This window comes from Mauremys reevesii, linkage group 1, assembly GCF_016161935.1.
Source record: "Mauremys reevesii isolate NIE-2019 linkage group 1, ASM1616193v1, whole genome shotgun sequence".
Classification (NCBI taxonomy): Eukaryota; Metazoa; Chordata; order Testudines; family Geoemydidae; genus Mauremys; species Mauremys reevesii.
The window spans coordinates 179,532,488-179,552,737 of NC_052623.1; the positions used below are offsets into that span (position 1 = coordinate 179,532,488).

At 39.5% G+C, this 20,250-nt stretch overlaps 1 protein-coding gene across 6 annotated transcripts in view; it reads right to left on the reverse strand.

Moving 5' to 3' along the window:
* The window catches only part of USP25 (ubiquitin specific peptidase 25), a 125,296-nt gene that overhangs the window by 79,090 nt on the left and 25,956 nt on the right, over nt 1-20,250 (reverse strand). For 3 of the 6 annotated variants that reach the window (XM_039531064.1, XM_039531084.1, XM_039531104.1), the window contains exons 2-5: nt 14,467-14,544; nt 12,448-12,592; nt 7,572-7,631; nt 1,329-1,452 (exon numbers count right to left, since the gene is read on the reverse strand). In XM_039531064.1, the coding sequence (XP_039386998.1) occupies nt 1,329-1,452; nt 7,572-7,631; nt 12,448-12,592; nt 14,467-14,544 (407 nt within the window). The remainder of the gene's footprint in view (nt 1-1,328; nt 1,453-7,571; nt 7,632-12,447; nt 12,593-14,466; nt 14,545-20,250) is intronic. The other 3 variants (XM_039531075.1, XM_039531095.1, XM_039531113.1) reach the window with 1 other exon arrangement.

A 20,250-nucleotide genomic window follows, 5' to 3' on the forward strand; every position in this document is an offset into this window, starting at 1 on the left:
TACTGAAACCTGAAGAACAATATCACCAGCCACATTAACTAACTGCCAGGAGAAAATCTCCCTCTTGTCTCATCCCCTCCTGTCATCCTAAGGAATGTCAGACATTTTAAACTAGTCCAATAATGAGGACCCTGATCACTAAATAGCCTTCCAGATGTATGGGAAGAACTAGCTTTAATGGGCATGTTTACGTTTGCAATTAGCACAGTTTCTATTTTTCAAAGAAAAATATTGTAGGGAAAGGTGGGAATTTACACTTCAGAGAAGAAGCCTTTTCATTATATCTGTGACTTTGCTAAACACAATGTGCTAAGCAATGCAATTGTTGTGGTGGGCCTCCTAGCTCCAACTTGTCTCAGACTTAAGGTAAAGGGCCATTTTGGAGGATAAAGCAACAACAGCTAAAGCAGCTTAACTTTCTGTGGGAACCACAGGCATGCACAAAAACCTCAGTTAGGTGCACACTTAACAAGATTACCAAATAACCATTGCAACTGGGCAGTACCTCACTTTCAAACACTCGTACCTTGGGTCAAATGAAAGCTACTTTCCTCCACAGAAAGGCCATGCATAGCTCTTCAGCGAGAACTATATCCACAGTTAATTGCAACTTTCAAGACTCTCATTTCAGCTCTACTGCTGTTCACAAAAGAGGTCACAATATATTTTCCATTTTTTCTTTTTTTAAACTTTTTAGCAAAAATAAACACACCCTCATCCCACCCCTCCACCTTAGGCAAAACCAAGTCTAGAATATTTCAGTCCAAAATGTGAATGTTTTTCAGAATTCTGACCCTCTGAAACAAACAAGTTTTGTAACAAAACCATGTTGCCACCTGTAATGTGGTAGCTCTTGTTTCTGCTAAAATTTAAGAACACTAACAAAATTATACTTTCCTGCCACAGAAGTGAAAAAGTGTTATCGTAATAATGAACATTGCAAGCATACAAAGAAGTGGTTAGCTTCGTAATCATATTTTGCTTTCGAACTCTTTCCCAAATACACCATAGAAATGTCTTTCAATTTTAGGTTTGATTTTAGAAAAAAATTGATCAAAGGTCTCTGCTTCCAAACTGGTCCTAGGTATTTAAGCAAATGTGCAGCCATGAAATATAGCATTAATTTCTAACTTAAAAATAGAGGGCTGGTTTTTCAACAGAAAGCATACAGTGCAGTAAAGCAACACTCCTGAAGCCAGATGTATCAGCAGCACAACAGATGAAAATTAACAAGTTCTTCTTTATTAGATGGGGGTGGGGGGGAAACACAGGCCAATCTCTGAGTCTTTTAAAATTTTATTTCTGCTTTATGTAAGTTGTTTCTTTACCTGCTAATGGCTTGTTCCTCATCTGTTATTCCAGTCTCCCTGAATGCCCTGTTTGATTCCTCCAAACTCAAGGCAATTGCCCTCTGAAGATCATCTTTATCATCTCCAGTGAGATCAATCACATCTGAAAAGCAAAACTATCTTTCTCAAAATTAAAAGTGAAACAGAATGAAAAATAAATCTTACGGTAGAGGACACAAAACCAGCATGGACTGCTAAACCAGATTCAAATTCCTCCTCAAAATTCACTTCTTTTGGCTTGCTTTCCACCACTAATCTTAATGTCTTCACTACCTACTCCCTCTCCTACCTGATAATTAAAATAAGGAAGAAAAAGAAAAACACAACACTTGCTCCTTTGTAACTAATGCTCTACAAAGAGCATTTTTCCCTTTTCCAAAGGCTTCCTGTTTCCCAAGTGGTCTCCATCAAGTTACCCATCAATATAGGACTGGTTCTGCAAACTTATAGCTTCCTGCAAAGTCCCTTCTCTACTACTGCTTTTAAGTTCAGTGGTGTAACTGTCTTTATCAAGGCCAAGATACTGCTTTTTCCCAAATTACGTTTGATGAAAATAGATTTTCCTTAAAGGATATCTTCAAAGAGAATAGTCACTATTATCTCACATAGAGCAATGCGTGCTGAATGTCCCCAAAACACAGACAAAAGCACAATCTTGCTAACACTTGCATGTGTATTGTATACACACACACAGTCAGTGAGATTAGTGATGTAGGTAAGGTAATTACATACATAGGCATTTGCAGGATTAAGACCTAAGCAAGGAGTCAGCACATTAGGCTAAATCTTCCCTTTTTCCTCCCATTCTCCCTCTCACACTTTTTTAGTTTGAAACTAAACATGTTGAATTTCCTTCAATCTGAATAGTGGAAGCAACCAGCACAACATTCAATTACCAAAAACATCAAAGAAAAATGATCAGAGATTGAGGTTCAAAATAAGTGTCCCCACTCTGGCAATCCATCTAGCCTTTTTTTTTTTTTTTTTTTAAACCAAATGATTAAAAATGTAAGGGGCCTATTTCTTACTTTCCCTACAATAGCAGTAACCACACACACACAAAAAATAATTTTATCAGCTGCCAGCAAACATAACTTATGTAAACTTCCCAACCTACTCTATGTAGCAGTAGAAACTCCTCTTTACTCAGCAGAGGAAGTATATTCTCTTTAACAGCCTCCCACTGCTAAATTATGCATTCCAGTCAAGCAGAGAAACTCTTCCCAGGGCAGTCAGGCTAATGGGAATGATGGCCAGCTGTGCAAGACTGCTAGAAGGACAGGGGACTGAATGTATCAGACTTTCCATGGCTGAAAAATCCCACTTTGCAAGTCAGTGGGAGGGAAGGAATTATGTTGTACAAAGATGACCCTCACGTGTACCTGTACGATGTCAAACCCAGAATCAGTGCAGTGCCATTTTCACTTTCTTTCCTGTTCTTAAGGGCCAGAGCAAAGTCAAACAAAGCAGCTATGTCAAGGGTAACTCCAGCCTAAAAGCAATGTTAAAAGCAGATGGGAGGTGGGTGACAGAATGGAGAGCTACAAACTTGGGAGTTATAGAGGAAAGGAGGTGAGGCAATTTGTTTACATTTCCCCTTTCACTGCCTAGCCTTTGTAACTCATTCCCAAGAACTTCTCGTTTTAGCTTTCCCCTGATAGATTAGCCTGTGGTGGAGTCAGTATCCACTATTTTCCCAGTCTTATATAGCTGTGGATACTTTCTGTTGAATCAAAATAATACACTGAAAGTGAGATATTACAATCATTTCCATAGCTACACACCAATCGCAAATAGAAGCTGCAGCTAAGAAACGACAGTTCTTTTCTCACATCTTCAGAAATTAGGCATAGCACTGGCCCTTCTCCCACTGCATTCCTCCTCACCAACTTCCACCAGGGTCTCTGTTATTTGGTTGAAATTCAATTTAATTTAGATTTTGAGCCCTTAGGGGCAGCAACCATGTGTTCTTACCTGTAAAGCAATATACACATCTATATCACCTTAGTAATAAACAGAAAGAATAACAGCAAAGTAACTCATTTTACTTTAAGAATCTATGTGATGCTTGGAAACAGTTCCTGAATTGATTTTTTATTTTTTTAAAAGAACATTTAGAGTCTCAGGCTTGCAAATCTCACTCCAGAGGGGGCTAAATCCATTATGAAATGATAGCTTCCTTATTAGCCAAGTGTAACACCTGATGCATTATGGATTTTAGTATTCTGTACATGCCAATTCAGACAAAAAACTGGAAATTTACAAATATGGCACCACACCTGCAAACTGAGAGACTTGGCCATTCAGAGGCAGTAAAGCAGTTGGGAGTGTTATCCAGTGGGCAGCATATTGATTTAGGGCTCTGAGCCACTTGTTATTCAAAAAAATTTGAAAAGTAACAATTTCAGTTTCTGTCATTGCCAAAACCATTTAATGAGTTACAGCTCCACAATTTATAATTATCTGTCATTATGCATTTCCCACCCATTTGCTGGTAGTCACTTAGCAACCCTGCAGTCTCACTGAAAGTTTCCTATATTTCCAGTTGCAGAGTGCTGGTAGTGATCACAACTAATAAAGGATGAACCTAAGAACGGCCATATTGGGTCAGACCAAAGTCCATCAAGTTCAGTATCCTGTCCTCTGACAGTGGCCAATGGCAGGTGCCCCAAAGGGAATGAACAGACAGGTTATCATCAAGTGATCCACGATGGTGAAAGGTTAGTTTGGGGTATATTGGGGGAAAAGCAGGTTGGAATAAATGGGCATCCTCATTAATTAGGTGAATCTAGGATTACATCAGTCACTTCTTTGGAGAGGTGGAGGCTTCTGCAACCATTCCTTTTTCATTGTGGTTGATAAGAAATCTTTGAGTTATCCACATCTTATACAAAAATTAAAAGGAAGAGTCAATATTTAAGTGAAAAATAAAAACTTAGAAATCTCATTTTCTTCACACACACCATCCAAGACACAAAACACAGTAGTTTTATCACTGCAAACTACCCTGCATCGAGCCTAGACATAAGTTCCCACTGCTAAAAAAGCAAAGGCTGCCAAAATATTTCAAGGTCAAAGTCCACTGACACTTTGCCAAAATTGTATTTTTTTCCTTTTTCTAGTTAATGGACAACACATTTTTAATATTTTAAATGTTTACTAACGTACTATTAGCCTAAATGCTAAGAACACCACAAAAATGTACTGTTAATTGGTGAACTAAGAACAGAAGTTGATCATATAGTATTAAAACAAAAAGGAGATTCCCCATCTACACTTTGTTTCTAAAAATTTTGCTAGTGAAAAGTATTTTTAAAGATAACATATAATTACACATCACCAAACAGCTTTTAGTTTATATGGTGCCTGATTCCAAGCCCACTGACGTCAACAGAAATGCTCCAATTGGTTTCAAAAGGCTTTAGCTCAGGTGCTATATGATTTTCTTTTATAAATTGTACTTCACTTCTCATGTGTTCATATGCATTTTTCCCCAAACAAACAGTTACTACCTATTACTTATCCCTTTCATCATATACACATTCACTGTAATTAATTTGTGGCACTGAATAGGGGATAACCCATAGTTGAAAACTGATGTTACCTCAACTTCCTTTTCTAATGTACTTCGATTGTTCTCTATATACTAATTCCTGATTCTCCAAGCATACATGGAGTCCCCCCAAGAAAAATTCAAACAGTGTTTGTTTTTTAAATTCTGATTAATATTTTGTAGCTAGTTAACTCTTAAGTGTACTGAAGTCTTTTGGTGCAATACCTTGAAAATGAAAGAGCCTAACTTTGAATTTTGCATATTCATTGGTTACATTGGCTGATTGTTCATCTGATTTATGATGTTCCTTTGATTTATGAGTTTACATACTGCTGCAACACTGAACCAGTGGCTTGTGGTTATTGAATAGCGACTTCTACTGGAGCATGATGAACCTACTCATTTTTAAAGCTTATTCTTTGACTGATTAAGTAGGAATTTAGATATTTTGGAGCTAAAGGTTCTGAATTGAAATACCTTTAGTGAGGCTTGTGTCTGGATAACTACTGATTCATAGATTTTAAAGCAGAAGAGACCATTAGATCATCTGGTCTGACCCATATAACACAGGCCATATGTAGAATTTCACCCAGTTACTCCAGATTTGGCCCTACTAACTTGTGTTTGACTAAAGCACATCTTCCAGAATGGCATCCAGTCTTGATCTGAACATTTCAAGAGATAAAGAATCCAACACTTCCCTTGGTAGTTTGTTAAGGTAATAAGGTAATAGGTAGAGATATACCAATCTCCTAGAACTGGAAGGGACCTTGAAAGGTCATCGAGTCCAGCCACCTGCCTTCACTAGCAGGACCAATTTTTGCCCCAGATCCCTAAGTGGCCTCCTCAAGGATTGAACTCACAACCCTGGGTTTAGCAGGCCAATGCTCAAACCACTGAGCTATCCCTCCCCCGTTCCAATAGTTATTCACCCTCACTGTGAAAAATGTTTTATTTCTGATTTCAATTTGTCTGGCTTTAAATTCCATCCATTGGTTCTTGTAATATCTTTCTCTGCTAGATTAAAGGACACAGTGTTTTCTCCCCATGAAGGTATTTATACACCATAATTAAGTCACCTTTGGAACAAGCCCTTACAAATGACCCTGTAAGAGGCACAGAATTTATTCTCAAACTTTGCAGCCAAATATGATTATTGTGGGACAAAACGACCTCTTAATTTTGTTAATAAGCAAAGCAGCTCCTCAGAGTTATGCCAATAGTATTGAAACATCAGTTTCAGTCAAAGACTCAAAAATGCTATATCTGCTGTTCAGAAAGATTAATTTTGAATAGGAAAGAAGGTGACATGATCTTCAAAAGGTCTAGCTGGGTACACTAGCAACCTTTACTCACAAACAATTAGTGTACACAGATGAATAGTGGAACTACTATTGGAACTGGCTCTTGCTTTTGATAGTTCTTGGTTTTTTGTTTTGTTTTTTAATCTATGCAGCAGTATGTATTTGTGGTGCATAAGGTCCAGTGTTTGAAATCCTCCCTACGCATTGTGTATTGCCACAAATGGGGTTAATAAGTGAAAACATTTCATGTATGCCAATATACAGACACTACTGGCCATTTTTCTCCAACTCATATACTCAGTTTGCTTACTCAGGAAGTTCCCATCAGATTATTTAAAATAAACTATTCATATTCTAGTTTAACGGAGTTGTGTTTTTAAGAGACAATTATTGCACTATTTGAGTTCTTAATGTCAAAGATTTTACTAGAGTGAAATCAATGGCACTAAAAGGAAAAAGCAAATGGGAGGAACCTGGAAGAGTGAGAAGGCTATGACACTCACCAGGAGAGACAGACAGTGAGTGGCAACTGAACCTGGCAACTGGAGCATGCAGTAAACAACCATGGACATACAACTGCAGGCACAGGAGAAGGAAAATGAAAATTTTGGTCTGTTGAATGAAAAGCTGATGAGTATGGGAAGGCCAAGATTTTCAAACTGTTGCCATATTGAGATTAAAGAGTTAAGATTACATAAAATTTATTTATTACTGCCTAAGCAAAGTGAGATCCTAGAACGGGGTGGGCAAACTATTTGGCCCAAGGGCCACATCTGGATATGGAAATTGTATGGCGGGCCATGAATGCTCATGAAATTGGGGGTTGAAGGGTGGGAGGGGGTGTGAGCTGGGGATGAGGAGTTGGGGATGCAGGGGGGTGCTCTAGGCTGGAAGAGAGGGGATCAAGGGCAGGAGGGGTATCAGGGCTGGGGCAGGGGAGGGGGTGCAGGCTCCAGGTGGCATCTACCTCAAGCAGCTCCCAGAAACAAACAAACAAACCCCTCCCCCATCTGGCTCCTATGCAGAGGTGCAGCCAGGCAGCTCTGTGTGCTGCCCCATCTGCAGGCACCACCCTTGCAGCTCCCATTGGCCATGGCTCCCAGCCAATGGGCGCTCCAGGGGCAGTGCTTGGGCAACATGCAGAGCCTCCTGGCTGCCCCTACATGTAGGAACCGGGGGGAGGGGGAACACCACTGCTTCCAGGAGCCGCAGAGAATAGGGCAAGCCCCCAACCCTGATCCCCAGCAGGAGCTCGAGGGCTGGATTAAAACGTCTGGAGGACCGGATGCTGCCCCCGGGCCATAGCTTGCTCACCACAGTCCTAGACTCAAACTTCATGGAATTTCTTTGTTCTTAAAGTGTTACCTTTTGAATGTGGTATCCAATCAATTCCGGGCAATGTTGTGAGCACCAACGGGCAGAACCCTATTGATTTTGATGAAAATCAAAAAACCAGAAGAGGGAAATGGGTGAATGCGGAGCCTCTGGGATCCAGTTTGCAGACTCAGCACCAACAGCTTTCCTATTGTCTACAGATCGAAGAACCAAATCGATAGCAACCACAAACAAACACCAATCCTCATCTCAGACCAGCCCATCAATCCCAATATAGTTTAAATTTTGGCATCCAGAGTGACTCATCTTCCAAACAGAAAGAAAATAAGTAAAAATGGTGGAGGGACAGGGGTAAATGTGGGTGAACACTGAGCCCACCACAAGGAGAGAATGGGGGCAATGGTATCGGGTGGGGCACACAGAGCCCGTGGCATATGCCATAGGGAGGAATCAAGGGACATACAGCCTTTGGCATGACAACAAAAGCAGTAGTGTTGCAGGGGGTCCCTGAAATAGAGAGGGAGAAGAATTTGGCACACAAGGAGTTTATGGGGAAAAAGAGGAATGCAAGGAGCCCCTAAGCATGTGCAACAAGCTCAGCCTACAGAAGCAACAAAGCCTGTGACTCTCTAGTTAATATAGCTCCATAGATGTGCAAGGGACTTTTACACTCATAAGACTGTCTCTGCCAGAGGAGCTTAAGAGTTACACAGAAGAATAATTTCTATACATTAAATATTTCAGGACTTAGAATTTGATAAAATTTTAGTGGTATGAGGGAGAGAAATTCCTGTACTTTAGAACAGAGAGGCATGTGGTTATTTCTGCAAGGCTTGGCTGAAGTTTGACCCAAAGACAATATTTTTCTAAAATGAATTTCTCCCTCTTTCGCTGCTGCTTCCTCCCCTAATCCTGGATTCTTTAAGTTTCTCAAATAAAAAGGAGAAAATAAATACTATGTTTAACAATGTAACAGTTCTGACTAACATCCCCAGACAAAAATAAATTGAGGTGAGTTGTTTTAAATCATGCTACTAAAAGCACTGAACTTCAGGTAGGAAGTGCTTCAAGTGCCCTATACTGGCACAGCATTATTAAACACTACTGTACTTCTCTAGTTTTTTGCGTTGCTATAGGCGCAGTGGTCTTTTTGCAAAAAAAAACTGCAAGGTCTCTTTTGTGCCTGGGATCCACATGATACAACAAAAACTCTAGATCAGAATTTTTGTATGGGTATATTGTAACAACCCCAACATTTAACAAGTTTTCATGTTATGGTTTCTATTTGCATACACACAAACTGACAACTACCACTTGCACACAGAGTTAATCAAATCAACTGTATATGCAGCTGTTGGTGCTAGAAAACTGTACATGCAGGTGTTGGGACATGCAAAGTTTGGCATGCACAAGCGTATTAAGGCTTTTGTGATAATGTGGCCTTTGTGTTTAATACTGAATTAATTTCTGATAAGTAGTAAACCAAATTTACAAAATATAAAGCAGTGTAAAAGGTAGGAGTGGAAAGGTTCTTTATTTTCATTAATTAGTCATGTTTTTAAAATCTTAACAATTCAACATTCAATTAATAGCTTTTCCCAACTGCTGACAAGCCAGTAATTTGCTATAAACAGGGTCTGGGCAGAAAGCCTACTACTTTTGAGGAACTTCAGTTTCCTAACACTTCCTTCCATGTTGGATAATGTACTTGGTGGCTCAACCAGATATTTTATTCTTTACTAAGTAAGCATCTTTCAATAGTATAGAGCCAGTTAAGCCAATAACCTCAAGAATAAGCCAACTATGCCTTTTTGCTTGGCATACACTCAAAAGCCACAACAAACAGATGTTTTTCCCCCCTGGTAAGGGACTGAGTTTCCAGTATTTATCTGTTGACCTCTTATTCCCAGTCTGGATGGCTAAGAAACTATAGCACTCTGCATGTAGATGACTCATGACATCTTAAATTTCAAATGAATGTGGATGATTAAGTAGTAGGGCATGATGTGATGAGTTTATCTTGAGATACCCCACCAAGGCATAATTTAATGGGGTTCAACAAATTTAAATGTCAAAACACGGTCATCAGTGGCATCAACATCCCTCTTCATTGAAGGGAATGATGAAGGTTAAAATAATCACGTTACTGTGGTTTCGTATTTCGTCTTAACCCACGTTTACTTCCATTCTCCTCTCAAATCAACCACCGTCCTATTCTCTCTCCCTCTTCATACTCTGATTGCAACAGAGTGTCCTGGTGATTTGTTTTGAGCTTTTTCTATTTATAAAGAAATTGTGAACAAATGTAGAGGATGCGATAAAGGTACTTATCAGCAGAGAATGGATTGAGCAGAGAATAGTGTAGCTTAAAGTTTCTCAAAGTTCTGCAAAGTCTCCTCTCTCCTGATATGCAAAAGTTCTGCTATCCTGGTCAGGGATTTCTCTTCATCAGAGACAGACGAAGTTTAGCGGTCTTCTCATGCAGAAATAAACTAGGATGAGACTCCAAAATACATGAATTCTGTGACCTAAAGCTAGCCTGCAAGGAATTAAGGGCTCTCTAGCTTTGATGCCAATGAACTTGAACAGTCAGCAGCAGATAACATAAGGGATGTCAGTCTCCAAAATGTCAGTGTTTTTACTCCACAATGGTTGCTACCTTCTTGATTATCTTTCAATATTTAATCAGTTTCACAGCCATAAAGATTTATTTTTTCTAATGACCAGTGCTGCAAATTAAGCATGGATTTCAAAGTCACGATGTGCTCTATTTCATGCATTCTGTGGGCCAGATTATACCCTCTGTTACATCCTATACAACCCTCTTGTCTCCAATAAGATTACATGGGGTATAAATGAGGGCAGAATGTGACTCTGCAACTGGACTTTTTTCATCAATAGAGTAGTTAACGAAACACGAGCGACAACAGAATCCAACTAGTTATCCCTTATCTGTACTTGCTCTGAAATAATAGTTGTAAATATTGCAGTAGCAAACTCCTGCATCTCAGAAAAGTATGCAGATGTGATTCTGGATCCACAGAGGAAACTGATATGTTAAGTATGCACCATTTTGGTACAGAAGCTTTTCTGACTTTACCCAGACCTAAATTACTTTAGTTACTGTGACGAAGTGGGAATGTTCTTGATGTGTTCTTTGAATGCTGAGTGGGGAGTGTTGGCCTGGGAAGGTTGCAGGGGAGTTTTGCTGGGACTGTCTGCATTGGGGATGGGAGACTTGCCTTGAGGGAGGATACCTGAGCATGTAGGATACCAGGAAGGGGGTTGGAGCCAGGTGATACCTCTGCCCAGGGGAAATGAACAAACGGTGGGGGAGGAGCCGGGGGGAGGCTGGGTGAGATGGCTAAAGGGAGTTTCAGTTTGGAGCTGCTGGGAAAATGGAGGGGAGCCCAGATGGGCTCTGGCCTCCCAAAGGGCTCTGGCCTCCCTGCCCCCCCGATGGACCTAACTGAGGGGGTCCTGTTGTCTGTACCTGCAAGACCTGTCTTGGACTGTGTTCCTGTTGTCTAAATAAACCTTCTGTTTTACTGGCTGGCTGAGAGTCATGTTGAATTGCAGGAAGCTAGAGGTGCAGGGCCTTGTCTCCCCCCACACTCCATGACAGTTACACAATGTTTTAATTTTAAATTTATTCTTGGGAAATTCTAATTTTCCATAATGTACCTGATAAATTTTATGAAGGTAGACCAGAAACACAGAGGGTTAACACTTTTCTGCGCTGTACTGCTGAAAACTTGAACTAGCTCAACTATTCCAAAAATAAATAAGCTTTAAAATGATACAAGTCTACTCTTTCAACTACTGGAGTTGGAGGCAAAACTAGATTTTATAATAGATAATGTCTGCTTAAAATAATATGAAACCCTAACCCTGAACAAAACGTCTTTACTTAGTTTTTATTTCAGGAGGTGGTAGTAACATAAGAGCAAGAGCCCATGCTCTTTCAAAGCAGAATTGACTTCAGTTAAGGTATCCAGATTTGCACTGCTTGCGGGGATGGTGCAAAGAATTTTAAAAAATTCAACGTTAGGTTTGTGTTTAAGAGATTAGAAACACAAACAAAAATTAACAGAAAATTCAGAAGTTACTATAGAACTCAAATCCATCGTACACACCCTTCAATACACTCTGCTTCTTCCACATTATTTCTCTTATCTCTTTGGAGAATAATTTCTACTTTAGGTAACAAATGCTGAAACATGTGACTATAAAGCATTGATATGGGGGCAAGACGAGTGTCCTCTCCAGGACTGGAAAATATACTCTTAACATAAGAAAAAGGTCAACACAAAGGAATAATCAGAAAATAATGCCTCCCATATGAAACAATATTAACCATTTTTAATGGTTTATCTTTTTCATGGGACAACTGCCAACTTCTTAACAAACTTGGGAGTTAATCCTGAGAGGCAGAAAGCATGCTTAACACCTGCTGTTATCAGTTTAACTTGTGGACACCACTGACTATCAATATACGGTCCTTAAAATGCGTATGTGGCAATGTTACTTCTATAACATTGTATTTATGGCTTTAGTATTTATTTTTATTCAGGTTTGAAGTACTCCTATGTTTGTGGACTTTTGCCTCTCTTTAAAGCTACTTACCCTTCTTGAACTGGCATGCCTCAGCCAGGAACCCCACAATGGGCAAAAATATGTTGTAGGTACAGTTCAATTTCTAACTAATAGCAAAAATGAACACGTTAAAAAAAAATCGAGAGGTAGCTGAAGAAAGTAAAATTTATGCTGAAAGAAACGAGCAACTGAAAACCTAGGAAATGTGAAGTTAGGGAATTTACAAGCAGAATTGATGGTAAATCTCTTACAGCCAAGTTCTTAGTTTCTTTGCTTTAAAAATAGTTTATATAGAGAAAGAAATACCTACTTGTGTCTGCCTGGCTGCCCACACTGATGTATCGGTCATTGCCAGGAAGTGCTGTTTGATAGTAAGTTGCTTCCTCCTGCTGAGGAACCTTGGCGTTCTTTGCAGTAAGAAAAGTCACCGCTAATTCCAAGTTCCCATTGCTGTCCTTTAAATGTCAACAGAAAAAGAGACTTCACTTTTTTTAAAATTTAAATGGTAGGCCAGAATGAGTTTGTTATGATCAACTGCCACTGTCATACAACCAACTGCACTTCATTTTTTCCACGTTAAATTCTGTTTAGAAAGCAACAACCTAAAACCATTTTAACTCTTCAAACTTTTATTTTATATACTTGGCTACTTTCTAATCAAATAATGTTGTGGGCATAATGTCTACTTCCAATTATAAGACAGAGCAGTCAACAGGTTTCTTCTGTAATTACTCTTCGTTAGAGTTGTACCCATCCAAAAAGAAATTAATTAAAAAAGCACTGTAAATTATAAATTTCAGATGGCACTCTCATCTACTGTAATTTGGCACAGCTTGATTGACTTCAACAGAACTAAGCCAAATTATACTACCTGAGGATCTGGCCTTTTATTTTTAAGGCTTCAGGTATTCAGTTGACGACATTTCCTCTAGTCTAAATTTAACCAGGAGTAACAGACATACACATGTTAAAAATACAGTCCCTCCCCCTTGCACTTTTCTTCTTTTGTTTTTTTTTTTCTTGGGGAAGGAGGGAAAAGATTGTGTGTGTATTTTTGTATAATGGATTGAAAAGTAAGCTTGAGGGGAGGGGAATTTTATTTAGTTTTATGGGAAAGAAAAGTGTGGAGGTTTATACTCCTGCTGTGCCTCTCCCTCCTCACTCCTGTCCCCTCACCCCCCCCCCCAAACAAAAAAAAGTAGGTCTTGTTTGCTCAGCAAGAATTTATGACAACTGAAGAACTAGTGAAATTATGTTATCACAAGAGTCAAGAGAGAGCAAATGAGGACAAATTAAGACAGGAAGAGATCCTTATTCAATCTGCTGAAGGGTCTTGTCTACATTAGAAAAGTTATACTGCTTTAACTAAACCAATGTATTTAACCCACCCTGAGGATGCAGTTATATTAGCATAAAGGTATCTTATATCAGTACAGCTGTTCCAGTATGAAAAGTGGAATAAGATATATAAATTATAAGGGATATAACTGTTTTGACTCTACAGTGGGACAGTAGAGTCACTAATTGCATAGCTTAAACAAAGAAAAAAAGCCACCATCTAGCACAGCCTTAACCAACAGTTAGACTGTGCACAAACTGTACGGATGAGGCCTGAGATGCTTTAGTTTTTGTTGTCTTCAACTTCAGTGCCTAATTAACATTTTGGTTGAATGAATATTTTGTTTAAGATTCATTCCCTGAAAACCTGGCCAGATAACCAAAAGGTTGTCCAACACAACCAGGGAAGACAACACTTCATATGCCTGATATTTCTAAGGTAAAAAACTACCACTGGAAGGAAGGAAAGAAAGAAAAATAAAATAATCCTCTCAGGATTTTTTTTTATTTTTTGGGGGGGTGCATCATAAAATAGCAGGGAAGTTAACAGTGATGACAGAAATGGTTAGAGAATATTTTCCTTCTTTTTAAACATAACCCACCCACCACATCAATTGATATTAATATCGAACCAGATATCAATTTTGTGCTTTCAAATTACACAAGAAACCATTAATAGGTGTTGTGCCATTGTTCCACTAAAAGGGAAATGCCATAGGAAAGAATCAGTATGCTACCTTTAATGCTATTTTCTGATAGATAGATAGATAAATGCAACAACCAAGCACTAGCCCCTCCGCCTGACCACCCTCTTTTTTTTTTTTTTTTTTTTTTTTTTTAAAGTTTCCAACTTATTTTTCGCATAAGGAATATCAGGTCTTGTTGTTAAGATCTTTAGTAGAGCTAGACAGTGACATCACAGGAGGTTAACTCACAGCATGTGCACATGCTGCTTCCCATCAGTTAGATATTCATTAAAAATCCACCATACCTTCAAGGCCTGTTGCAGTACTTGGATGTCATTGATACCAGTGATCTCCCTCAGCTGATTCAAAAATGTTTGCTGGTGCTGTAAACAAATAAATAAATGGTCAGAATAATATCTACATAATGACAAAATAATTGTGTTACTTTAATTTGGTCTAAAAATAGTGTACCCTTATAAATTACAGAAAGATATATATTGTGTACATATCCAAAACATAGGAGAGTTAGCATGGGGCATCATGTATTTTAGTTTCTCCCATGACTTATGCACCTTAATTCTTACCCTTAATACATCAGTAAAAAGTTGTGTGTATTTATCTGTATTTCTTTGAGAGATACAAAAGAATATTTTTATGCACAAAGACAGATTGCACATTCCTTTATGCATTTTCCTGCTCTCAGGCTGTGCACTCCCGAAAGCTGGGGAGCATGTGTGAAATTTCAGATTGCATCCACTGGCGCCTGACAGAAAACCACAACTCCCATTGGTGGCCCTTCCTAGACTGTTTTTAAGGGTGCTGAGGAGTAAGTAGGTTACATAACAGAGGGAATGACTGGTTGGCTAGCTGCAAATGGTCTCAGCAATGATAACCTAAACATTAGCTTAGGAGACACAACTATCTACTGTGTGTGTTCACTGTAAACCTCCTCCCTGCCAATCCTGCAACTGGATCCATGTGAGCAGACCTTTGCACCTGTATGAAGCCTCAGTGGCATCAAAGGGGCTCCATAAGGCTGCCATGGTGCTTCTGTATAGAGCCAATTGCATGACCGGGGCTTTAAAGTACGTAAGGAAAACAGTCAATTGAACATGCTCAGAAAGTAATTTTAACTAAATAACTTCTTTATTTCGTAAATAATTTCTTCAGACATCACAAATGCGCTCATCCCTCAATAATTTACTTTGCATATGTAACAAGTTTTAAATCCTAACCGTTTGAATTGTCAGAGCTCAGAAATTCACCTCATTTTCCTCCAAATGTGGAATTTTTTTATTTTATTTTGCACTGATAAATGCAGCTGTATGGGGTTTTTTCCCCCCTAGTTAAAAAAAAGCATTCCTGTGGAATAAGACAAAGCATCTGAAATCAGCACTCTCTCCAATTTTCCCTTCTAAATTTTACTCTGGCTCTTTAACTATCAATCCCCTTCTAGCAATGAACATCATAACATGCAAACATCTGGTGCACTTTATATCTGCCAATATGATCTGATAATCTAAAGAGCTAATGAAAACAAGTATTAATAACTAAGTTAAAGAAAACATGGCTTAACCTTCCCTCAAGTGCGGCTACACTCATGAAGTAACCTTTAAAAATGTAGTATTTTTAGTTTCATGATAATAGCACAAATATGTACATTTTAAAATGTTTTTTCATAGCTTTTAAAAAATAAACTGTTCTCTTTTTCTCCACTCATCTCAAAAAATTATACCTTCATTCTGACAGTGTGAAAAACAGGGATCATAATAGCTCTTGAAGTTTCACTAAATCACAACAAAACTTGAAAATTATTGGCCACTGCTCTAAACTAACAAATTACATTTCTGATCTGGGAGATGGAAAAGGAAGGAAATATTCACTGTCATTTGCAAGACATTTTTTGTTCCTAATGTTGTTGACCACATCCTGAAATCAAAACAGTGATTATATGTGTAAGAGAAGGTCTAGTAAAGTATAGGGTTTGAAAAAAAAAATGCACTTCCTATTAATGAAAATTAAATGCAGTCATTTTCAAAATGGAACAATACACTAATAGTGAGTGTCTTGCCAAGTAATTCCAAAATACTTTTCTGTAACAATAAATATTGGGGATATGGTTACATAGTCCCTTTTCAAGTTAACTTTTTAGTAGCGTTTGTTTTTAAAATTTCACAAGATGTAGACACATTATAAAACCCATCCAAGATTTCATTCATGCAGTACAAATCTGTACATACAGTACACACATTGATACAAGGGTGTACATCTCATTATCTCATCTTTGTAACTAGCTGTATCCAAGAAATCAAACACCACTTGGATAGATAATTCTAAACTACTGAATACCCAAAGTAACACTACACTGAAAGGCACTATTTCATGCCCAAATAAGTGGAGACAGAAGGCCAGTTGTTCAGTATAAGAACATAAGAATAACTATACTGGGTCTGACCAATGGTCCATCTAGCCCAAGATGCTGTCTTCCAACAGTGGCTGGGGGCACATGCTTCAGATGGAATTGACCGAACACTGCAATTATTGAGTGATTTATCCCCTATTGTCCAGTCCCACTTTTGGCAGTCAGAGGCCTAGGGACACCCAGAGCATGGGGTTGCATCCCTGACCATCTTGGTCAATAGCAGCTGATGGACCTATCTTCCATCAACTTGTCTAATCCATTTTTGAACCCTGTTATTATTTTGGCCTTCACAACATCCCCTGGCAAAGAGTTCCACAGGTTGACTGGACTGTGAGAAGAAATACTTCCTTGTGTTTGTTTAAAACTTGCTGCCTATTCATTTCATTTGGGTGACCCGTGGTTTGTATGTTATGTGAAGGGGTAAATAAAGCTTCCTTATTCATTTTCTCCACACCATTCAGGATTTTACAGCCCTCTATCATATCTCCCTTAGTCATCTCTTTTCTAAGTTGTACAGTCCCAGCCTTTTTATTCTCTCCTCACATAGAAGCTGTTCCATTCCCTTAATCATTTTTGTTGCCCTTCTCTGTACTTTTTCCAATTCTCATGTGTCTTTTTTTGAGACAGGGCAACCAGAATTGTATAGTGGCATTATGATTATGTCTTATTAGCTATCCCTTTCTAATGGTTCCTAAAAATTAACAAACAGAAACACGCTAACAAACACTGCCACTGCACACTGAGAACAATCCATGACAACTCCAAAATCTGAGTGATAATAGCTGGTTTAGACTCCGTCATTTTGCCCAGATACTTGGGATTATGTTTTCTACTGTGCATTGCTTTGCATTTATCAACACTGAAATTTTATCTGCCTCTTTGTTGCCTAGTCACCCAGTTTTGAGAGATCCCTTTGTAACTCTTCACAGTCAGCTTTGGAATTAACTATCTTGAGTAGTTTTATATCATCTGCAAACTTTGCCACCCCACTGATAAACTTTTTTTCCCCAGATCATTTAGGAATATGTTGAACAGCACTAGTCCCAGTACAGATCTTTGGGGGGCCTGCTATTTATCTTGCTCCAATGTGATAACTGACCATTTATTCCTGCCCTTTGTTTATCTTTTAATCAGCTGCTGATTCACAAGAGGACCTCCTCTCTTATCCCATGAAATGCTTACTTTGCTTAAGAGCCTTTGGTGAGGGACCTTGTCAAAGGCTTTCTGAAAGTTCAAGTACACTATATCCACTGAATCACCATGGTCCACACATTTGTTGACCTCCTCAAAGAATACCAAGATTGCTGAGGCACGATTTCCCTTTTCAAAAGCCACGTTTACATTTCCTCAACTTAGTGTGTTCATTTAGGGGTCAGGTAATTCTGTTCTTTACTATAGTTTAAAAAAAGTTGTCTGGTACTGAAGTCAGGCTTACCAGCCTGCCAGGATACCTCTGAATCCTTTTTTTAAAAAAACAGCTATCCTCTGGTCATCTGGTACAGAGGCTGATTTAAGCAATAGGTTACATACCACAGTTAGTTCTGCAATTTCACATCTGAATTCCTTCAGAACTCTTGGGTGAATACTATCTGGTCCCGCGACTTTGATAAATTAAACAGTACTATCTATCTGTTTCAAAGCCACCTCTACTGACACCTCAATCTGGAACAGTTCTTCAGATGTGTCACCTAAAAAAGGGGGGGGGGGCTCAGCTGTGGGAATCTCGCTCACATTCTCTGCAGTGAAGACCAATGCAAATAATTCAGTTTAGCTTCTCTACAATGGTCTTGTCTTCTTTGAGTGTTCCTTTAGCACCTCAATCATTCAGTGGCCCCACTAATTATTTGTCAAGCTTCCTGATTCTGATGTATTTAACAAACCACAAAAAAAAAAAAATTGTTAGCTTCTGTCTTTTGCTAGCAGCCCTTCAAATTCTGTTTTGGCCTGCCTAATTCTACTTTTATGCTGATATTTCCAGAGTTTATGTATTATATACAGTGAAAGTTTGTGTTATGATACCAAGCCAGGAGCACTTGCAAGTGCTTTGGAGAATACGATTAAATTTTAAAACAGTCTGAACAAACTGGAATGTATTAGCAGGCGTGTTAACAGCAAGACACAAGAAGCAATTCTTCTGCTCTACTCCGTGTTGATTAGGCCTCAGTTGGAGTATTGTGTCCAGTTCTGGGTTGTACATTTCAGGAAAGATGTGGATAAATTGGAGAAAGTCCAGAGAAGAGCAACAAAAATTATTAGAGATCTAGAAAACATGACCGATGAGGAAAGATTAAACAAACCCAGTTTTTCAGTCTGGAAAAGAGAAGACTGAAAGGGAGACAAGATAAAAGTCTTCAAGTACATAAAAAGTTGTTACAAGAAGAGGGTAAAGATAAAAATCATCTTGTTAGCCTCTGAGGATAGGAGAAGCAGCAATGGGCTTATTTTACATCAAGGGAGGTTTAGGTTGGACATTAACCACTCCGACAGGAAGTTTTTCTTAATCTCCTGTCGGAGATTTTTAAGAGCAGGTTAGACAAACACCTGTCAGGGATGGTCTAGATAATGCAGGGGACTGGACTAGATGACCTCTTGAAGTCCCTTCCAGTCCTACGATTCTATGGCAGCCCCATGTATTTTGCAAATGTGAGGCAACACAAAAACAGCTATCTATCTCATAGAGCAGGGCCCAACTCCCTGCTCCATGTGTTGGTTCCTAGCATAAGGTGTGTCCGCACCACTCACTCAAATTTGGCTTGGCCACACCTCTGTCATCAGGGAGGGGCTGTAAGGTTACACCTTAACAGCACTGTAAACCCCTGCACCAGGTCACAACACCCAGAGCAGGGAGCTGGGGTCAACCCCCCAGGACAGGAACTATTGCTGCAGGGCAAAAGCAGTGAGGGCTCACACTGTAACCTCCCTGAAGGACTTCCCAACACCCCAAGCAAGGGACAACGTATAAGAGTGGTCCCCAACCTTTTCGTCTGGCGAGCACCAGACGAAGGACCGTGGCGGTGGTGGAGCATCCGCCAAAATGCCTCCGAATGTCTGTGGCGTTTCGGTGGCGACGCCTCTTGACGACATCACTTGTCGGCGGCAAGTGACATTGAGAGGCGTCGCCACCGAAACGCCGCAGAAATTCGGCGGCATTTTGGTGGATGCTCCACCCCCGGCCAGGAAGCGGGCACATTTAGATGCCCCTGTGGGCAACGCGTTGGGGACCCCTGATGTATAAGAAGGGTTAGGGGAGGGATGCCTGGCACTAAAATAAGGGAAATATTTAAGTGGGGGAGAAACGGTCCCAGGGGATATTGGGAGGTTAGAATGGGGGGAACTGAAGGAAGTAATAGAGGCTGGGACCATTCAGGGTGTCTCATGTCACTAAATTGGGATGGAGAGGTGAGGTTTATTTGGGGGCCGCAGTATGGAGTAAGTTTCAAGTAGGGAACCCTAAGGAGCCAGCCAGGGTATTTTTGGACAGCTAACTGGGGTGGTGGGTGGTGAGTGTCTCAAGGCAGGTTTGCACCTGTGCAAATGTATTGATAGCAAGAGTTGTTCAACACCTCGTGGAAATTCACAGGTTTTGCTCTCAGAGATGTTGTGGTTTAAAATCCTAAACCACCTGTCATAATTAACCAACATAGCAAAAAATTTAAGCATGAAGGGA